General features: G+C 43.4%; 1 protein-coding gene across 15 annotated transcripts in view; it reads left to right on the top strand.

Annotated features, from left to right (window-relative positions):
• EPHA5 (EPH receptor A5) overlaps positions 1-20,322 on the top strand; it is a 198,147-nt gene that overhangs the window by 141,977 nt on the left and 35,848 nt on the right. For 10 of the 15 annotated variants that reach the window (XM_021394777.1, XM_021394778.1, XM_021394774.1 and 7 more), the window contains 4 exons: positions 1,520-1,644; positions 5,354-5,513; positions 9,925-10,030; positions 19,710-19,775. In XM_021394777.1, the coding sequence (XP_021250452.1) occupies positions 1,520-1,644; positions 5,354-5,513; positions 9,925-10,030; positions 19,710-19,775 (457 nt within the window). The remainder of the gene's footprint in view (positions 1-1,519; positions 1,645-5,353; positions 5,514-9,924; positions 10,031-19,709; positions 19,776-20,322) is intronic. The other 5 variants (XM_021394767.1, XM_021394770.1, XM_021394779.1 and 2 more) reach the window with 3 other exon arrangements.

Here is a 20,322-nt window from a genome sequence, read left to right as displayed (position 1 = left end):
GGGGGGGGGGGGGGGAGGAGCGGAGGCGGGAGTATTATGAAAATCAGTCTGTCCTGTCTACAGGAGAAGTAACTTCCAAACAAATTCTAGGAGATTAAATGTGTTCTTTGCTGCTTATCTCTGCACTCAGTTCCCGGTATTGCCCCAAGGGACTTTGCCATCGGTCCTCCCAGTCCCTGTGCAATCCTTGCTGAGATCTCGCCTGTCCAAAGGGTGATTCGAAGGCTCTCAGCCAGGCATGGGCTGATCTTCCTCTGAGGAAGCTGCTCTTTCTTCCTTTGTGAATTTTTCCCATCCCTTTTTTTTTCCACTTGGTGTTATTTTCCTCATCTCTGGCATGAAGTAACTGGGGTTTTGTGGTTGCATTTCCCACAGCAACTTTCACCTACAGAGCTGGCAGGGATGGTAAAAAAAAAAATAAATTCCCAAAGAGCACAACCTGAAAAGTCTCTGCAGTATCAGACTGAAAACAAAGCAGCAAGACTGTTTCCCATGCACATGTGTGCTGCGAAGCGCAGATAACCTTTGAGGGCTGCATCTTATAATAATAAGCAGAGCTGTATAGCTGCTTGCATTCCGCGACTTCACCAAGTGCGCTGTGAACTTCTGAACTATGAGCAGGAATAGAAGCTCGGTGATCACCATTTAAATACTTATGGTTGCCATTTGCAAGGAATTAGCATCACTATGCAAGCTGCAACACCTCGGTGATATTTATGGAGAGCAATTGAATTCTAAAGATCAGAATGGCCTGCTGTCCTGTTCAGTGCTTCCAGAAACAGGGGCTGGAAGGTGCCTTGGCTTTAATGAGTGCACAAGGCAAGGCTAAGGAGCCTACATAACTGAAAGTGTTCTGTACGTGCTAAAATGCATACCTGCAAAGCAGCTGAAGGATGGCAATATGTAATCAGTATGTAATTCTGTTGTGGTAACGTAGCCCCATGACGCATTGGAAAAATGCTTGAATAGACAAGGTGTGGGGCTGATGAATTTAGAAATGCTTGAAGAGACAAGGTTGAAGTTCAAGTCACTAACATTAGTTCCTGTTTTTACTTTGCTCAAGTGGGCAATGCTGGTCAGATCCTCAGCTGCTGAAAATCTGTGCGAGCTCACTGCTTTTTTGGGATCATGCTGATTTGGTTTACTCAGAGCAAGTTCCTCCTCTTGAATCTAATTTCTCCTTGCATTTTGTTAGCTGTTGGTTTATCTAAATCAACACATGGTGGAATCCAAAGTTTTCCAGAAATGCCAGCAATGGCACAAGGTGGTTGCTCAGCATTCATTACCAACCCTTCATGGGGACTCAGCCCTAACCTGGGGTAAATCATTACTGCTCTAATTCAGGCAGTAGGCAGCATGATTCCCAGCTGTTAGAAATGGCCAAATACCACCGAAGTGAAAACAGGCCCCACTGATCTGCAGTAGCTAAGGATGACGTGCTGATGAGTTTGAGTTCAGAAGGGGCAGACGATCTTACTAACCATGGTTTTGTCTGTTCTGTTTTTCTCCTGTCTTGCAGCACCTTCTCCAGTCAGTAGTGTGAAAAAAGGGAAGATAACTAAAAATAGCATCTCCCTTTCCTGGCAGGAGCCAGATCGACCCAACGGCATCATCCTGGAATACGAAATCAAATATTTTGAAAAGGTGTGACGGACTGATTGCTGAGCATCCCAAGTACCTTCTCTTTCCTGTCCTCTTCTTCTGGTTATAATTATCTGAGTCATGGAAAGGAATGGAGCAGTTTTATGCATAAATCAATGTCACATTGATTTTGCAGTAAATGATTAGGAAGACTTGAAATGAGGGTGTTGTTTTCCATTAGTGTGCCGCTTCTCTTGAACAAATACATTAAATCTGTGTCAGATTCCTCCTCAGCCTTATCACATTAAGGTAGAACCTTTTCAGTTGTTAAAAATAGGAGGGTTTGGGGATCAAGCTTTTATATCCTCCCAGAAATATCAGGCTATCCCTTGTGGTTGGTATTTCAATTCCTCACTTGGTTTTGTATCCATGGTATAAAGAAGGGAGGGAGGTTTACAGTGAGTCTGTGTCTGTTCTGATGTGAAGAAGGGCATCATGGCTTTTAAAAGCTTGCCTGTTTCTTCCAACTCTATATCTCTGTGTAGTGAGAAACACTTTTCCTACAAAGGTTTACCATCTCTGCCTCTGTTTCAAATGGTGACATGTTTTCTTATTGAAAAATTAGTGAAGTTTAAAAGGAAATGCCAATAAATGAAGGCTCCAAGGTGACCTGATAGCAGTCTTTCGGTGTCTAACGGGGAGCTACAGGAAAGGAGGAGACAGACTCTTCAGCAGAGTCTGTGGTGATAGAACAAGGGGAAATGATTTCAAGCTCAAAGGGGGGTAGATTTAGGTTAGATATAAGTAAAAAGTCTTTTACAGTGAGGGTGGTGAGGCACTGGAACAGGTTGCTCGGTGATGTGGTTGATGCTCCATCCCTGAAGACTTTCAAGGTGAGGCTGGGGAAGGCCCTGGGCAACCTGATCCAGCTGTGGTGTCCCTGTTCACTGCGGGGGAGCTGGACTAGATGCCCTTCAGAGGACCCTTCCAACTCTTAGGATTCTATGATTCTATGAAATGCATTTTTTGTAAATAAGATTTTGTGAACTATGCAGCTCAACTATGATTTCCAAAAATCAGGTTTGCAGGATTCATCTGAAAAGCAGTTTGTAGCCTTAGCTGGAACTGCAACCAGGCTTTCTCCCTAAAAAACAAAAGAAAATAATGAAATTGAGTCATGATTCTCTTTTTTTTTTTTGTTGAATTTCTATTTTAGAGAAGATCTTTAATTAGTTTTATTATGTAGGTGAGGTCACTCAGCACATAACAGCACTGGACCACCTTGTTCCTCTTCCTCTTCTTTCTTTCTCTCTGGGAGAGATTCAGTCCAGCAGTGCAAGCAAACGTGGGAAAGAGATTCAAAAATTTTCTGCATCAGGATAAAATGTTTTTTGTTTTTTTGTTTGTTTGTTTTCTGTTTGAGGAAACTTGGACAGGGTATGAGTGGCTTAAATAGGGCTGAGCCATCAGCGTTCTGCCCAGAAACTTCCGGTGGTGGAGAACCAGCTGGACTTGTCAGCAGCGCAGATTTTGGGCAAGGGGATGCTGACCAGCCCAGCATTTCCTGACGACCTTTAAAGCTGGGGAGCTTTAAGGAGAGATGATCTTCATTTTCCAGCTGAGGAGGAGGAGTGGAACCAGATCCCAGATCAAGAGTTAGAGATAGCGTGTAGGGTCTGTGTACAGTGTGTCTGACTTGTTCATTAGGATGCATGGGAATGGCACAAAGCTACACCAGGGGAGATTCAGACTGGGCATTAGGAAAAATGTTTTTACCATGAGGGCTATCGAACACTGGGACAGGCTTCCTGGTGAAGTGGCTCATGCACTCCATGTCTGTCAGTATTCAAGAGGCATTTGGATAATACACTCAATAGCATGCTTAAGTTTTGGTTAGCCCTGAAGTGATCAGGAAGTTGGACTCCATGATCGTTGAAGGTTCCTTTCAACTGAATTATTCTATATGTTATTTTGGAAAAATCAGTTGAATATCATTTCTTGGGGTACTGGAAGCATTGCTATAGCAAAATGGGATTCTAACAAAGCACGAAGCGTCAGGATATGGTTTTACTGGAACTAGTGAATTTCATATTCTTCTACTGACTTTGAATGAATGTGGTGCACTGTCTCCTTACTTTTCAGTGGCCTGGGGAGATTAGACTCTAAACTTTAAGGATGAGCAAATAAGTAAGGCCGAGAAATCCATCTATATGTTTCTTTTGTTTAGTTTCTTTTCAAACAGATGATAGGGTTTTAGAATCTTGTATTTGCGATTCAAAATTTATTCTCAAGTAGCTTCAGTAAATAGTCCTTAAAGTGCAAGTCATTCATGGGGAGGTTGCTGCAGCCAGTCTGAGTCTATGCTGACTTGATTTATTTGTTTCAGTCTGATAGCAAAGCTTAGTGTCTTCTGTAGGAAAGCTCAAGTGTTTAAATGTTTTCAGAACCAGCAGCGTATTGAAAATCTAATTGGGCTGACATACAAGCAAATATGTGAACTAATATTCACTTAGTGCTTTTTAACTATTCATTCAGTTATATTTGGGATGTCATCCTTAATCCTTCTTGTTTGTTGTTACTGTCATTTATATTCTCTTGGGTTTGAGCCCTTTATAACAGTGAATTACAGTGTTCATTTCCAGTGGATGAGAATGATTGATATTAAATGTTTCAGAAAACTGAGATTCATCAGATCACATTCCTTTAAGATAATTCACTCCTTAACAAGAAAAAAAGGGCAGGTAGATATAAATCCTCCAATACAGTCCTGCTTAGCTGCAGGCTTCAGTGAGAAAATCTGTAATCCTACATTTGGAGATTTCCAGGGCCTCAGACAGGTGTGTTACTGTCTGTGGAAAGTTGCTCATTAAGTGAGAAAGAAAAAAGAACAGTCAGTTCAGTCAGTTCAGATTCTAATAGAGATGCAGAAATCTTGGTAGGAAATTGCCCCAAACTCCTGTTTACTTCATAGTAATTTAGATTTGAGAGGGTATGGTGAATAAAAAGCAGTTTCCCAGTTTGTAGTCCTTAATTTATGAGCTCTTGTCAAGATTATGTGTTACAGTAAATAATTCTAAGAGTAATTACCAAGCATTTGAGTGAAATTTTAATCAAAGAACTGAAACTCTTTCACATTAGAAACTGATTTAAATTAAGATTTATTTCAGCAAATTTTCTTCTAGTTCATTTTTTCAGAAGAACACTGCAAAATTAGTTATCTTCCTGTAGTCTTAGTTGACTGTTCCTGGCCGAGATCTAATTCGTGGTTCTAGAAATGCCAGCATAAAGTTGTACAATGTATAATATATTATTCTCTTTTAGGCCTAATTACATTACTGTGAAGTAGTTTTTGATATAAATCAAAATCCCTCTTTAAGGCAAAGGAACTGTTTTCTGCTTTCCTGTGCCTTGGGACTGATTTTTGTTTGTAGTCTGAACCTTTCAGTTGACCCAGGCATTTCTCTGCCAACTGCATTGCCTTTTAAGACGTGCACATCCAGAGCGACAGAAAACAGACCCTCCTGTACTGCTTTTGGTCCTGTGTGTTGTTATTTGTGGGTGGAAAGTACCTCAGCTCTCTTTCATATTTCCTAGAGTCATTGGTTATAAAAGCTGCAGGCCTTCAGAGGGTTTTTTCAAGGGGAAGAGATCCTTAAAAGTGCATATTTTATTAATTCTTTGTAACATTGCTGTGGGTGTTGTTAAGAGTCTGTTCCGTGAGCACTGGTATTTGTGTGTTTGAACTTGTGTTTTCTGTTGGGGTTGGGAAAAGGACCAGGAGACAAGCTACACCATCATCAAATCCAAAGAAACGACGATTACGGCAGATGGCTTGAAACCAGGCTCAGCATATGTCTTCCAGATCCGAGCTCGGACAGCTGCTGGCTACGGTGGCTTCAGTCGAAGATTTGAGTTTGAAACCAGCCCTGTTTGTAAGTCCTTTTAACTACTGTCACCTCATGCCCCTGTAATGGTTACCAGGAAGTAGTCCGTTGATACCTTTATATAAGGTTCTGATGGTCTTGTGCTCTCCTCCTTTGTGGTCTCATCCCTTCATTTATTATGCATCAGGCACACCGTGACTGTACCATGGGCGGGTTAGCACATCTGTCCTCGCCTCCTCTTTTCACGTGATGGGGCAGGAGTTGAGGCACCAGGAGATCTTTAGGCTCCAGCAATTCCTAGCATTCACTGCTTAGAAAAGCCCTGTATTTGGGAGAGATGTTAGTGTTGAATGGTTGCTCTTGGCTTGCCAGTGAGTGAGGGAAGGTGAGGATACTCTCATCCACACTCTTATACTCCTCATACGCAGAGGGGAATGTGCAACACCAGTGTGAGGGAGGACAAGGCCTGGGTGGCAGGAGGAGAGAGGCTGAGACCTCCTCCACGCCTTTCATGGCCATCTGCAGAGGATAGTGAGCTCTCTATTAAGTAACTGTTGATTGCACTTGGGGAAAAAGACACTTCTCCTGAAGTGGGGCATCACTGTGAGGGGAAGAATTTAGCCAGCGTTTGCATCTTTTGGTGCACATTATCGTCAAGTTGAAAGATGGCTTCTGATGGTTGCCAGTGCCACAGCCTTGGGGCAAGGGATTTGACTTGTCATCAGAAGTAGTGAAAATGTGCACTGCAGGCATAGGACTTCGCTTGGCCTGTTAAAAATTTGTGGAGCTTGAATTTATTTATTTTTTCTTTCAGTGTATCTGATCATCCAGGTCTGTGTTCTGAAGCAGATTATGGGGCTGAGAGCATGAGAGCCCAGCTGCTAAAGGTTGTGTGCAGATGCCCAGCTGTTCTTTCATCTGGGTTCAGGCATGGCATCAGGGCGACCAAGATGATCAGAGGGTTGGAGCACCTCTCCTATAAGGAAAGGTTGAGGGAACTGGGCTTGTTTAGTTTGGAGAAGATAAGGCTTTGGGGAGACCTCACTGTGGCCTTCCAATACTTGAAGGAAGCGTATAAACAGGAGGGGAAATGATTGTTCACGAGGGTGGATAGTGACAGGACAAGGGGAATGGTTTTAAACTGAGACAGGGGAGATGTAGTTTAGATATTAGGAGAAAGTTCTTCACACAGAGGGTGGTGACGCACTGGAACAGGTTGCCCAGGGAGGTTGTGGATGCCCCGTCCCTGGAGGCATTCAAGGCCAGGCTGGACGTGGCTCTGGGCAGCCTGGTCTAGTGGTTGGTGACCCTGCACTTGGCAGGGGGGTTGAGACTCGATGATCTTTGAGGTCCTTTTCAACCCAGGCCATTCTATGATTCTATGGCTGTGAGGAAACTCCTTTTGTTCTGACTACAAGATTTTTGCTGAGGTGTCAAAGATGCACTTCAAAAATATGTAGTTTTTATGCCTATTCCAGTTTGTACAACTATCATTTATTAATCTTTTCTAGTAGTTGTGTAGAAGAGAAATTTTACAGTGAAAATGCTCAATTTATTCCTGTGGAAAAGAGCCAGTTGGTTCTGTGTTTTCCATAGAAATTTAAATTCAATTCATAAATTCAATTGCTGTTAACCCAGTTCATTTAAAATTCATCATCAGCTCTTTGAGAAAAAGATAGCTAGTTGTCCTTTTAATGCACGCCACCTTTGAAGCCATAATAGATGCTTAAAGGAATCACTATATATGTACAGATGCAGCTGTGGAGCCAGTGCTTGAACTAATATAGTGCAAATAGCATTGTGATGCAAGTAGTAATGCAATAAAAATGGTCCATTTAATGTATTTCTTATCGTGTTACGCATTAATCATGTCCTATAAGTAGCAACAAAATTATGTTAGAACTGAAGATTACTCCGTATTTATACTAGGAAAGTTTTGCTAGCAATTGGAAAGTTCCTAGTTTAGAGTAATTCGACTAATAGTATTCCAGAATATTAGTGAAATAATTTATTAAGTGCATGCACATTTGATGCAGTGCCATCATCACCTACAATTCTGGACCTAAAATAGAGATTATTGTGAAATGCAAAGTAAGCCTCAGTATCTTGCACAAGTGAAGCTCCATTTGACATTTTAGACTTTTAGTGTTTTTTTCCTCTCCCAAAGCCATATACAAAGTCAGCCTTAGTGCCAGGAGGGTGAGCAGACTCCTCACTGCTTTCCTGTGCTCCATCATCCCAGAGAACCAGAAGGTTTGAAAGCAAGTGCAGATTGAAATCCTAGTGCGATGTCAGAGTTCAGAACTGAAAATTTTGGGGAGCCCAAGCAATTAAGTTTGATTCAGGCACAAACAAAAGCCTTCCAGTGACTGCTGGGGGAATGAAGCATCCACTCACCTTCCAAAATTGTTTGGACCAAGCAACGTATTTTGTTTCCAGTTCACAGTGTTTCTGTAAATTTATTTGTATACGTTTGGAGAAAGTATCACAACAATTGCTAACAGCTGCGTGATCTAAGCACTGAAAAGTGGAGGGGATGAAAAAATCTGTAACTTCTTTTGGACTTGTCTCTTTTTCCAAAGTTTGGCTTTGTTGTACGCACTCTTTCCTGAACGTGCAGTTCTGCAAAGCACTGTGTTGGAGCCAGATCTGCAGTTTTCAGTGGAAGTTCGTGTTTAGGTGGAAGCTGTAGCTGGGTGTGTCCCCTTGCTCCTTCCCCCTTTCTAAATACCACAGAGCTCAGCCCTGACCTGGCCACAAAATAACACTGCCTGAAGCTCTTTTTTTCTGCTGTATTGGTGAGTTAGTCCAGCTGATCACTCAGGAGGGAGCAGGATCATGTCACTGAGGCAAGGTAATGCTAGTCCCCCCCTTCACATGGCGGCAAGGTCCCAGATTGGTTTACAAATTCACACTCCCATTCTGCCATATGTCACAGCAGAGTCCATCTTGCTTCGCCATCCCTCGAGCTGTGCAAAAAAACCTCCAGAGTAATAGCTTAATGTTCTCCTTTAAATGTTTTTCTTTTTAATTATTTTGTCAAGAAAGCAATAAAGCATCAACTTAAGGAGCTTCTATAAATTCGTGAGGCTAATAAAATCTCTGGATGATGGCACGGGTTTGGAGCAGTTAACATTAAATTTTAATGTATTGGGCCAGTCATTCTGAAATCATTTACTGTTCCTGAGCCCACGCCACTTGCAGTCAAGCACCAGAGAGCTCCCATATAAAGAGCTACTTGAAACCCATTGCATGCTCAGTGCCTCACCTTTTCTTCTTTCTTTTCTTTTAACAATTAATATGGGGCTATATTCAGTTATTTTATAGCCTCCATAAAATTAATCCTGTGCTACGGACCCCCTTTATTTCAGTCATTCGGTTAAAGGTCTTCTGCAGCTCAGAAATCAATTTCTGCTGCTCCATGGACTGGCTGGAGTTGCTTCTGGGATTAGCGCTAGGGCAGGCACTCCCTAGTGCTGTAGTAAGGTTTGTCCCCTGCAGCAGCCACACATGTGCCTGGGAGCAGGTTTTGGGGGGAGGAGGCCGGATCTGTACCCCAGGCTAGTGATGTGCAGCTGAGTAGCTGGTGGTGGAGAGAGGAAGGTGAGAAGGCTTAGGTTTCTGCTTGGGAAACCCTGTGTGCAAAGCTCCAGGGAGAGGTGGGGCCCTTCCCCTGTGGTATTAAGCAGATAAGCACAGTGCAGCTGTTAGCATTTCCATTTGTCAGGCTTCAAGAATCTACTCACCTGCTTAACATAGTTAACATATGGCAAAACCCAGTTCTTGAACACAGGTTTCCTGACCTTTCTGCTTGTGTCTTTATCATGGGACTCATCTCCTGCATTTTGTCAGGAGGGATTTTTACAAGGCATGGGTTGGCACAGTTACACTTTCCTTAGCAGATAAAAAGACCAACCGGCGTGTGTGTCTTAGCAGATTCCTGTTTTGCAGCAGGCACCTTCTGGCCATGTGATATAGATGCTACAGGGAGTTGGGGTTTAATTGTTCATAGCTTCTTGAAGCAGAGATAATGCTAATTGTCTCAGATCTCGTTCACATCACCTATTGAGGAACTGCAGCAATAATATTCCATGAATATTTTCTCTGCCCATTTTATTTTCCTCTTTTATCAATGTGATTTCTAATGCAGCTGACCTGGGAAGGATGAACTCCAGCTTGCTCTCTTAAAAGCTGAGTTGTTTTAGCACTTAGTTTCTGAATTCAGTGATGAGCTGCAATTTAGTTTGGGTTTTGGCTTGGTTTTGTATGTGTTTTGGTTTCTTTCCACCCATTTCCCTTCCAAAGTAGAAACAGACAGCAAAGGGGGAAAGCACAAACCATAAAAGAAGAAATGAACTGGTAAGACTGTGAAACCTCATTGACAGCCTCACAAGAAAGACTCATGCAAGTGCTGACTATAATTTTAACCTTAATCTCCATTTTCTGTTTTTCATCTCAGCAGTAGCTGCATCCAGTGACCAGAGCCAGATTCCTATAATTGTTGTGTCTGTAACAGTGGGAGTTATTCTGCTGGCTGTTGTTATCGGTTTCCTTCTCAGTGGAAGGTAAGAGAAGAAGCTGTGTATTTACACTTCTCCAACTTTTGTAATAACTTTTATCTGACCAGCTGATTAGCACAATTTAGGCGAGAGCAGCATGTGAAGAGAGCTGTCAAGCAGTAGTGCTATAAAGCAGCGTGAGGGTGGGCTGATTGATCTGTTTGGACAGACAGGAATCGCAAATGTGTGCTCACAGATGTAGTTCACTTCCCAATGATTTTCATCTCTGTGTAGACTGGCCCTGATTGTTAGATTTGATTCTCACAGGAGTGTTTTCCTATTACTTTAAAAATAAGCAGAACTTGTTATAGGTAAAATATTCTAAAGCCCATATGTTTGCATTCAGACCTTGCAGTGGGCTTTTCTTGCAGAGGAAATGTGACTTCAGGAAAATACTTGCAAAGAAAAAGAGAAGAATTCCATCCAAATGGCTAAATGCCCTAAGTTTGGTCAGGTCTGGATTTCATTTTTCATGTGTAGGATGCTAATATTTTCCCCATGCTCTAGTAAATTATGCAGAGAGATCCCCACGTGGAGGGAATTGCTCAGCTTTAAGCTATCAGGCAATCCCATTGACTTCTCATGTGCTTAAACATAGGCAAGTGATAAAAGCCTGGACTATACAATCTTTGACAACTGTAATGGGAGTTGATGGAACGTGTTGGTGAACAAGGAATTGTGGTTTTGGGGGAAAATCTGGCTTATGTCAGGATCAGTTTGTACTGCGTCACTAAATTTATGTAGCAGCCAACAGGCAAGGCAATTTTTCGTATACTACACATGTATTCTTTGCAGTCAGTGCAGTACCTGTCAAAACATAGTGCATTTATTTTAATGGCAGCAGTCAAACAGTGCAGTGTCATTCACGCATCGCAGTCTGAAGTGCCATGCCAGCATAGCATCTATTGATGATGCTGAATTTGTTTTCAATGCACAATAAACACTTATGCTTAGAAAGTACCTCACAGTCTTGCTTTCTTGAGCTTGGGTCTAGCAAGGTGACTATACGTTACAAGACGTTGTAAGTGTTAGTAATAGTTAAAAGATACTGGCAGAGGAACTGCACTGATGCTGAATGTATCAGATGAGGGTCTTGTTTCACAGAGGAATTGGAAATGTTTGTCTGAACACATTGCAGTGAAATCCAGCCAGGCTGAGCAGCTTTGTCCCCAGTCATACGGCAGCTGTAGAAAGGCATGGTTATTTCCTGTCCTGACAGGTAAGTGGTTGCCAGACTCCTCTCCAGTAAAGGTCAGAGACTGACGAACACTTCCAACTCAGCCATTCAAGCTCCTGTCATCTGCTTTGAGAGACTTGTTGGCCTTAAAAATAGGAAAATAAATGCTCTGGTTTGCATGAGAAGCATGCAGCAGTATGGGGCAGAGTGTAAATGGTTACACACCATTCACACTAGTGGCTCCAGAAAAGCTGTAGGCAAAAAGACATCATTCCGAACTCTGTAAGCTGGAGTTCAAATCCCTGTTTAAAGGCTGGAACGTTTGGGTCAGATCCCTGTTCCAGTCAGACAGAGGGATGTGGACTTGACCTCCGTCAGCCTCAATGCATGTTTTTATCAACACAGACAGGAGGGACATCTGTGTGACTGCAGAAAAGCTGTGGATGTAGCCTTTGAATCTGCAGAAGGAGCCTTCAGGCATGAATCTCAGGTGGAGGGACACATGTCTCTTCGTAGCCGTATCCTGTGGCGGCTAGTAGCTGTGGCTCTTCCCACAGGCTTTGGACACGCTAAGGATCCCTTTGGTGAGGACATGCCCTCGCACTTGGCCTTTTTTGTTCTTGCCTTGCTCAGATCTGAGCAAGCAGTTGCACAACTGAGCCATTTGTCAGCAATTTTAGTTAGTTATGGCCTTCTGTCCTTTGCCCTGATGGGCTTTTCAGGATGTGCTTCCTTTTGGCACTTCATCCCTTGACATATCTGTAAAGCACTTGTCTGCTGTGGTTGGAGTTTTATCCCCTCCTCTTCTGCTGCCTTAATCCTCCTGTCCTGTACTCTCACCAATCCACATGAAACTCTAGGCAGCTGCAGGCTCCTGGGAGCTTCTCTGTGCCACGCTGGGAGTAGAAAAGGCAAGCACAGGGATTGGAGGAATTTGCTGGTTTATGTTAATTCTCTCTGCTATCTGGATGGAGAACCAACCAAAGCAGGCTTGTGGTAGGCCTGCCTGGGAACAAGCCTGATGAATAAATGGTTAAGGAAGATAAAACTTCCTTTGGAACTGCTGCCATCTCACTTTGACATGGGTCTCAGCCAGAGACAGCTGTTGCAGACCTGTGGGCACTACATCTCCATGGGCTGTGCTGTCTCCAGGGAACAAAAAAGGAGCTAAGTCCAGTTTCAGATTTTTAATCCTTCTGCTAGACTGGGAAGAACCCAGTCCCTCTGCTGGAGGTGGTAGAGGAGCCTCCAGTGCCACAGTTTGGTCTGTCATTACAAAATTAGTTTCAACACTGCAGGACTTCTTGGACACTTTGAGTTCCTGTGTATTTTAAAGCCTGTCTGCTGTGCAGAGTAACTCTTCAAAACAGAAAAATAAACCCCAGAAACCCAGAAAGCTGACAGCTCATTTGAAATTAAAGCAAAACAAAAAGATTTGCTCCTGTTTCAAAGAAGCAGAAATGCCAGTGAAATGTGTCAGTCATGCAGCTTTGCCTTGGATACAGTTTCAAGACAATTCATGGAGTGACTCTCATGCTGTGACATTGCAGGGATGATAAATGCATTCCAAGTCATAGGATAATCCTTTTCTGAAGCCGTTAACCTGTTTCTGTTTCTGGAAGACTTTCCTCTATCTTTAGAGAGGTTATATCTTCCAGCGCTTAGTACTAGGGAGTTAAATTTCGTTTTCTATTTATTTCTTGTAATTACTTTTAGAAAAACAGACATTTTGAAACCCAGGATTTGCTCCAGCTCAAATCATGCTGCTTTCCATGCTGAGCAAGCTGTGCAAAGTCCAAGCGCTTTCTCCTCTGCATAATGTAGGAGGGCAGGTACTGTCCAACAGCAAAGCTACAAGAGAAACATCTCTGTCTGCTGCAGTGAGGACAGCCTGGCCAGTGCTGCAGATGAGCACCTCATCTCTGGCTCCATGCTGTTCCTAGGCACCGTGGGAGTTCCTAGGCACCTCAGAATTAGACGCTTGCTCTCTAAGGTGCTTTATGGTACAACTCTTTGTGCCAGCCCTCCCAAGTGCTGGACAAAAGCAAGCATGTCAGGAGGCAGGGCGCTGAGAGCACTGGGGGAACTGGCAAAAGAGAGCAGGGACTTGAGAGCAGCCCTCCTCGTGCTCACAGTTCAGAAAGTAATTTCCTAGCAGTAGGCCTCAGGAGTTCGCTGGCTCCACAGGCTTTTTATTTTCTGCTGGGGCCCCAGAGGCAGAAGTTTCCACACCTCTTCCCTTTTTGCTTTCAAATATCTGTACAGCTTCTCGCTTCTTTTGAACAAATGTAAATAACAGCTTGGCATTTCCCGTTGGCTGCTGGCCCTAAACCAAAGGTCAACTGAACGTTAGTCACTGTGGCATTTCCACAAGCCAGCGTCCATCTGTGGAAATGAGCTTTGTTTCTGAAGCTGGTGGTTCCTGGGAATTTGAAACTGAATGCGCTTTGCCCTAAACAATTAAGCTGCATTTCCGAGCTGATGTACTTGCAGATGCTCAAGAAAACGCTTCCTGTAAATAATGCGTCCTCTGACCAAGGTCATAAATACCGCTAAGCAAAATAGCTGGGAACTGTTGAAGTCTCCTGCTCTGTGCATCAAGGGCATATTAATTATATAACAATCAGGGTTACAAATCAAAGAGATTCACTAAATCAGACTGTACTTGTCTGGGCAAAAAAGAAAAGTGGATTGAAAATCTATTATTAAATCAGAAACAAGCATTAAATTAAAGAACATAGAGTTATTATCTTTGTTTTCTTAGGACCGTATTATTCTCAACAGCACAATATGTTTTACACATACAGGAAAGCTCAATTTTGCTTTCCTAGCAATGCTTGAATCAGTTACCACTTGCATTGTTGTACCTAATTGAAGTATATAGTAATCTAAAATTGTTAGACTTTTGCTTCAGTTGTCAGACAATGCCAGTAGCAAAGATGTGTGCTACAGCTTACAAGGGGAATAAGGTGCTGCCTCTGTTGTTGTGGTATCAGCCCTCAAATCCTACAAACCCTGGCAGGAGGTGAGGTACAGCCCAGCCGAAGCCGGTTTCCATCAGCTTGGGAAGGGGACCCACAGCTCCAGAGCAGTTTTCCCTGCATTGTCCCTCAGGCGCTGTTCACAAAACTGGAGGGATATTGGGGTCAGTCTTAAGAGACAGCAGCTCCCTGCAGTCCTCCAGGCAATAGAGCTTTGCAGCATTAAACAAAGGAATGGGCTTTTACGGAGCAAAATGGGAATGCTATTAGGTCAGTGCTAAGCATGTTTGCAAAAGCTGCTCAAAATAACTGAGAATTGTACTGTGCATCTGCATTTATAGCCAGCTACCCATTATGGGCGACTTTTCAATCTAAAGTGATCTTCCAAAGGGCCAGACAGAGCTTTTTATAGAACTTGAGAAAAGTAAATTTGAAGCAGCAAAAATTGCCCCTCTCCCTGTGCTGTGTATACATAGAAAGACTCTTCTGGCAAGAAACTAGCCTTGGAAAGACAAAGCAAAGACAAATCTTCCCACCTGGGTATTGGCAATTAGAAGCTTCTGCACCGGAGTATCCATCCTTGACCTTAGCTGATTTAGACTTTTAAATATCAGCCCCTGTGGTGGCGGAGGGATAGTTTGTGGACACAAATATGTGCATCTTGTTAAAAAGTGACTTTAAGAGAGTAGAGAGGTTGAGAGGACTGTGGTGTATATCCCAGCTCCCAAGCCAGCATGTGCAGCCTTCTGTGATGTGGAAGGTCAAAATGAATTTTTCCACAGCCCCCTCCTGACCCACCGCATCTTTTTCCAAGATGTGTCAGGGCTTAAAATAGTTCGCTTCTTCAATATTTCCATAGGAAACAGGAGACAGGTCATACATAACATTTTTCATAGAGAGAATTTTTCCGGCATGAGTCATAGTTTTTGTTAGTTGTGACTTTAAAGAGGATTTTTATCTCTACATTCCTGCCTTTTCTTCCTTCTTCCTACAGGACATTGTCTCCCGTGATTTGTAGCCATTTTATTGATAGTGCCTGTTGCAAAATATCCCCTGTAATCCATCTGACAGCAGGAAGGATTTTGCTGGAGAAGCTATTGGTCTTGCCAATTCAAGATTCCCATCCACCAAGAGGAGGCAGGGTGTGGTGCTGCCTCCTTTGAGTCAGTGTTTTTACTATCCCCATCACATTAATAGCCTCTTGGTTCTTCAGCCTCTTTTGCAGGAGAAGAGTGTTAGCAGCATTGTTACTCAGGATCCTTCTCCAAAAAAAGAAGCACTCTGGTCCTTCCCCTTCTCTGCCGTTTGGTGCCATCCCAGAGCTGGTGTGGAGATCTGCTGCCCATGGTCCTTACATCTAATGTCTTGCCTCCAGGCTACCTAGATAAGCTTGGCCACTTTGCCCGCTGCAACACCTTATTTCTTTTTCCTTCTGAACACCCATGGGCTTAGGACTTCTGTACAAACATATAGCAAGCCAGTTTAAGTTGCTGCAGTATAGAAGAGGACTTAGGGACCCAGGCTAATCTGCTTTCAGATGACTTCAGCTTGGACAGTAATTAAGCTCCGAGAATTTATGAATTATTCCTGTAATAGCTGAGGGAATGGACAGAAAAACCACCACAAACAGAAAACTGATTGGCATAAGCTCTGTCTGATCAGAGAAATGTGGGAGAGTACAGCAAAAGCTCCTCATCCAGATGATGCATTTGATGGTATTGTGGAAGTCCTTTGTCCACTTGGACAAGAGAACTGGGTTGCCTCTCAAGCTGAAAATGCAGTCTGACTTCAGAGGTAGCAGCTCCAAGTTGCTGCCGAGCACTGATGAAAGTCCCATATGTGCGTGTTTTGAAGTAGAGTTTTACAGTATCTCTCTTGGCTGTGGAGTGGGTAGAGGATGAAGAAGAAAATCAGGCTGTTGTCCCGCTGCTCCTCTGAATGTGTGAATATTCTGTTTTCCTTTGGACAGTAGATATAGGAAGTGTGAGCTCTCCTGCAGGTGCACCATGTTGCAGCACTTGGCCTCTTATCTGCAGAGAAGGTTATCTATACTTTCCCTGGCTTAGGACTGTAATGCAAGGGATGTTTCCAGGTGTGCTTCCTCTCCCTGGAAGTGCTGCTATCTTTTCCCGTAGTGATTGTGTATATATTGCCTGCTTGGGCTTCTGCATTCTCAGTTACTGTTTATCGCTAAGAGACATGCTTTAACATGTGAACTAGACATAGCTCAATAGGAAGAGGTGATTCCTTAAACATTATATGGATCTGGGCTAAGTATAAATATATTCACAGTAGTTGGCAGTGAGTAATGGTGCTTCTCTGGTGACTGAAGCAAGCACGTTGAGTCTGGAGGTGCTCAATGCAGAGCTGGCTTTCTGACCTGGAGATGCAGGGAACAACCATGGGCATTGCTCAAGGCTGCAGGAAGGATTAGAAAAATCTTCCCAGAAATCCTCAAATATTGCAGTCTCTAATCACAAGCCTCTAAAGAACATCCCATTAGAGCAACTTATTAAAAGCAGCGGATGAGGCTTTCATTCATCATGACTCCAAGTCTTCAGCTTATAACTTTTGTAAGCCCCAGCTATGTACAGCAGAGTCTCGCTGAGATGCATCTCAGTACTAGAAATTTAGTTTAATTCCAGATGCTGTCTGGGTCATCTGCAGACCTGTGGTAAATTAATTACATTGATTGAAAGCACAGTCGTTGGGGCCTATCTTATATATTTCATTAACAAAGCATATCGTTCAGGGTTTGAAACAGTGCCAGGGGTGTTCAGTACTCCTAGCACTAGTTTATTAAAAGTTAATTCTCTGGACACTTGGGCTTACAGACCGCATGAGCATTACTGGGGTCACCTTTGCTGGAGCAGGAGGACTGTTAGCTTTGCCTGTCCAAGATCACTGAAAATGGTTGTTGGGTTGAGCCAAGAAGCTGGGCTGCGCTGGCAGGCCCATCTCTCCCCGTGATGATCTGAGAGGCATTGCTGCAGGCCCAGGTTTCCCAGCCTGGTCTCTGACCATCTGCAGCCATTCCCCAGGAAGCAGGGCTTCAAGCATTCAAAGCCAGCCTGGCACCTGTAAACACTGCTGCATTCTTTCACAGAAAAGGAGTTTTAACTCTGCTGGTGTTCTCTCAGTAATGTGCATTGTTATGCAGAAACATCGTTTGTTAATCTTCAGCACATCTGAGGGACCTCGACCATCTGCTGGACAGCCCCCACAAGCTCTCCTTGGGGTTTGCTGGTTGGTTCAGTAAGGCTGGAGGAGACGGTGCACGTGCACAGGTAGAGGTCTTCAACCCTAATTGCTTCCCAATAAAGGTCCGCTTGCTGGATAAAGATGTTAAAACCTTGGAGAAGTCCAGATGTATTTCACTACAAGGTGATCTCTTACCTTGCCATTGCATTTGATCTTGTCTGGAAAACATTTACTTTAAAATCTTCAGTTTCTAAACTAAAAAAAAATCCCCACGTGGTGTGAGAAGACCAGGAAACTCTGCTCCTCCTGGGGTGACCGCTGGGGCACGATGCATAACGGGTTTGCTGGAGTTTAATGACCAGTTCTGTTGCCCTCAAAATTTTTCATATCTTTGCCAAATCAAGATGTCCTTTTAACATGAGCAGTAACGAATACTTTGTGCTGTCATGTTTAAGTACTCCATTGACTTACCTCTTCAAGTGCTCCTGGGACTGGAAAGTGAATTTTGTTGTTCACTGAACCAGTTTAGTTTGTTTCTAATAGCTTTAGATTTTCCCTCATGTTATACTTTTGAGTATTTCAACCCAAAGTGACACAGCACAGCACTGTGTGGCTGGCGTGCAGGAGTAAGGCTGTGTCAAGGTGTACCTCCTTTGCACTTGAGCGTTTTTTCCACCTCTAAAGGGAGCAGGAGCACTGCGTTCAGTGCTGGGAGCAGGTTTTGTTTCAGAGCAGCTCAGTTTCTGATGAGGTGCTCGAGTAGTTCACTTTGTTTCAGAAACTAGTGGGCTCTTCTAACTGAATGGAAGTCATTGCGTTCAGGTTAATTGAACTGTTGTTTCAAAAACCTTAACCTTCATGCTGAGCAGTGTGGGAAGGTCTGGTGACAGAAACTGTTAGAAAATGTCTGAGGGGGGAAAAGGGCTCCTTGCTAAAATGTAAGCTGACTGGGGAGTGGTTATAGTTATCATAGCTGCAGTGATCTTTTAGAGACTTGTCTGCACTCGGATCTTGTGAGGTTGAACCCAGAAAGCAACAGAATTGACACAAAACAAATTAAGCATCGGTTCCTTTTGGCCTTTTCGGGGCTTTTGAGTCTTGGACATCCAGGGTTAAATTGGATCAAGAGATTTACTGAAAGCTGAGCTTCTTCCATATTAATGACTCCACAATCTGGGGCTTTATGAAAATACAAAATATTGTCAATTATAGTGAAAAATTAAAAAAAAAAAAGACATTGCTGCTTATAAAATGCTTGCGAGTTGTTGTGCTGATGTGAAAGGAGCTTAGAGAGACATTCTTCACCAGTTCTAATTTAAGTAAGCACATAATCCAGTATATAATTCTGTAAATCATTGCATGCCTGAAGTTATTTTGCACCATAATTTAAGATGGTGCAGTTGCAGAATGTTAATTTTGTCTAAATAGGTTATTTTAATGTGTTTGGGCATTGTAGGGTGTACTTTAAAACACAGAACGGCACAATTTTTATTTTTCCAAGAGCACATGATGATTTTAGGAGAAATAATGAGAGAGCTTCATCTGACTTTAGCTGGGGTATCTGTCTACACTGCCGGGCCTGTGCTTGTATGTCCTGTTGAAGATCTTCCTGTTGTTTCTTCTGCCCTATGTTCTTTTTCTGGATATATCGCTTTAATAGTCTTGCTAACAGAAAATTGTCCGTGGCAAGTTCTCTGACAAGGCTGAAGGGCAATTGCTGAGGTACAGGCTGATGCCAGGCAAACACATCCTCTGATTAAGGTAATGGCTTGGCAGCCTCCAAAAGCGAGCTGTGAGCGCACACGGTGCCTTTCAGCTCACCACGCTTTGACTTGATTTGGGCTGAATGCTCTCACACAGCTCATAAGGCTCCACTCCTGTGGGTGCATAATGCACGTTCAAAGCACAAGGACTGAGTGAGTACGTGCATAATGGTCTGCAAAAGCAGGGCTTGCAGTCATCCAGTGCTTTGTATTTTAAAGGTGATAGTAAGAGTACTGCCCACATGCTTGTGGAAATAGTCACTTTGCCTGCACCTAAGTTTAAGTTTAAGCACATGGGTGACCCATTAACCCTAACAGTGGTTCTTAGATACGAGTAGCACATGGTTAATTGCTTTGCGGGACCAGGATCTACCTGATCTTTCCAAGGCATTTTTATCACCAGTAGCCCATGCCATGAAATCCTTGCAGCCCAGAGTGTTAAGAGCCAAATAATAATTCAAATAGAAGGGAAGAAGGGCGTGTAGAAATGTTGCTAATGTATTTGGGCATTGCCAGGGCAGTGGGATTATTCCTTATCCTGGGCCTTTTTGTTTGCTTTTCAGTTGCTGCGATCATGGCTGTGGGTGGGCTTCTTCTCTGCGTGCTGTTGCCTATCCGAGCCTAATATGGTCAGTGTTCCCCCCTGCGCTGGCTCCTATTTTGTGTCCCACCTCCATGTTTCTGTGCACAGTCTGCCTCTCCCTTCCTTTCTTGTATCGCCCTGGAAATCACTTTCTCATCTGCCCTCTGCATCCAGCTTGTCTATCTCAACAACTGGAAATAGCATGACCCGAGGCAGAGTGTTCCCCCAGCAAGAGCAGGGTTCCCAGAGGACAAATCTGATACGTTACACCATGATCGATCCAGACAACACACTGGAGATGTTATGTGTCATAACAGAGCTTAACATCATGCGTGCTGGACGCTTCATCAAATTCTGCTTTCTGTCACCAAAAGCGGGGTATTTGTCCCCTAAAAAGGGGTGGAGGGCAGGTGGGTATGTACAGGTTATGGCATTTAATGGCATGTAATGTGCATGTCAGTGGAACGAGCTGTATGTCATTGGTCTGATGACATGGTGCTATTTGCAGCGATATGCCCTGGCAGCCTTGGGCATATCTCTGTGGGCGTTGGGAGCTGGGTGTGTGTGCTGCATGCTGCCATGTTCTGCCACCA

Source organism: Numida meleagris, chromosome 4 (assembly GCF_002078875.1).
Source record: "Numida meleagris isolate 19003 breed g44 Domestic line chromosome 4, NumMel1.0, whole genome shotgun sequence".
In the NCBI taxonomy this organism is placed as follows: Eukaryota; Metazoa; Chordata; class Aves; order Galliformes; family Numididae; genus Numida; species Numida meleagris.
The sequence above is the reverse complement of the archived record's forward strand: the minus strand, read 5'-3'. Positions and strand labels throughout refer to the sequence as shown.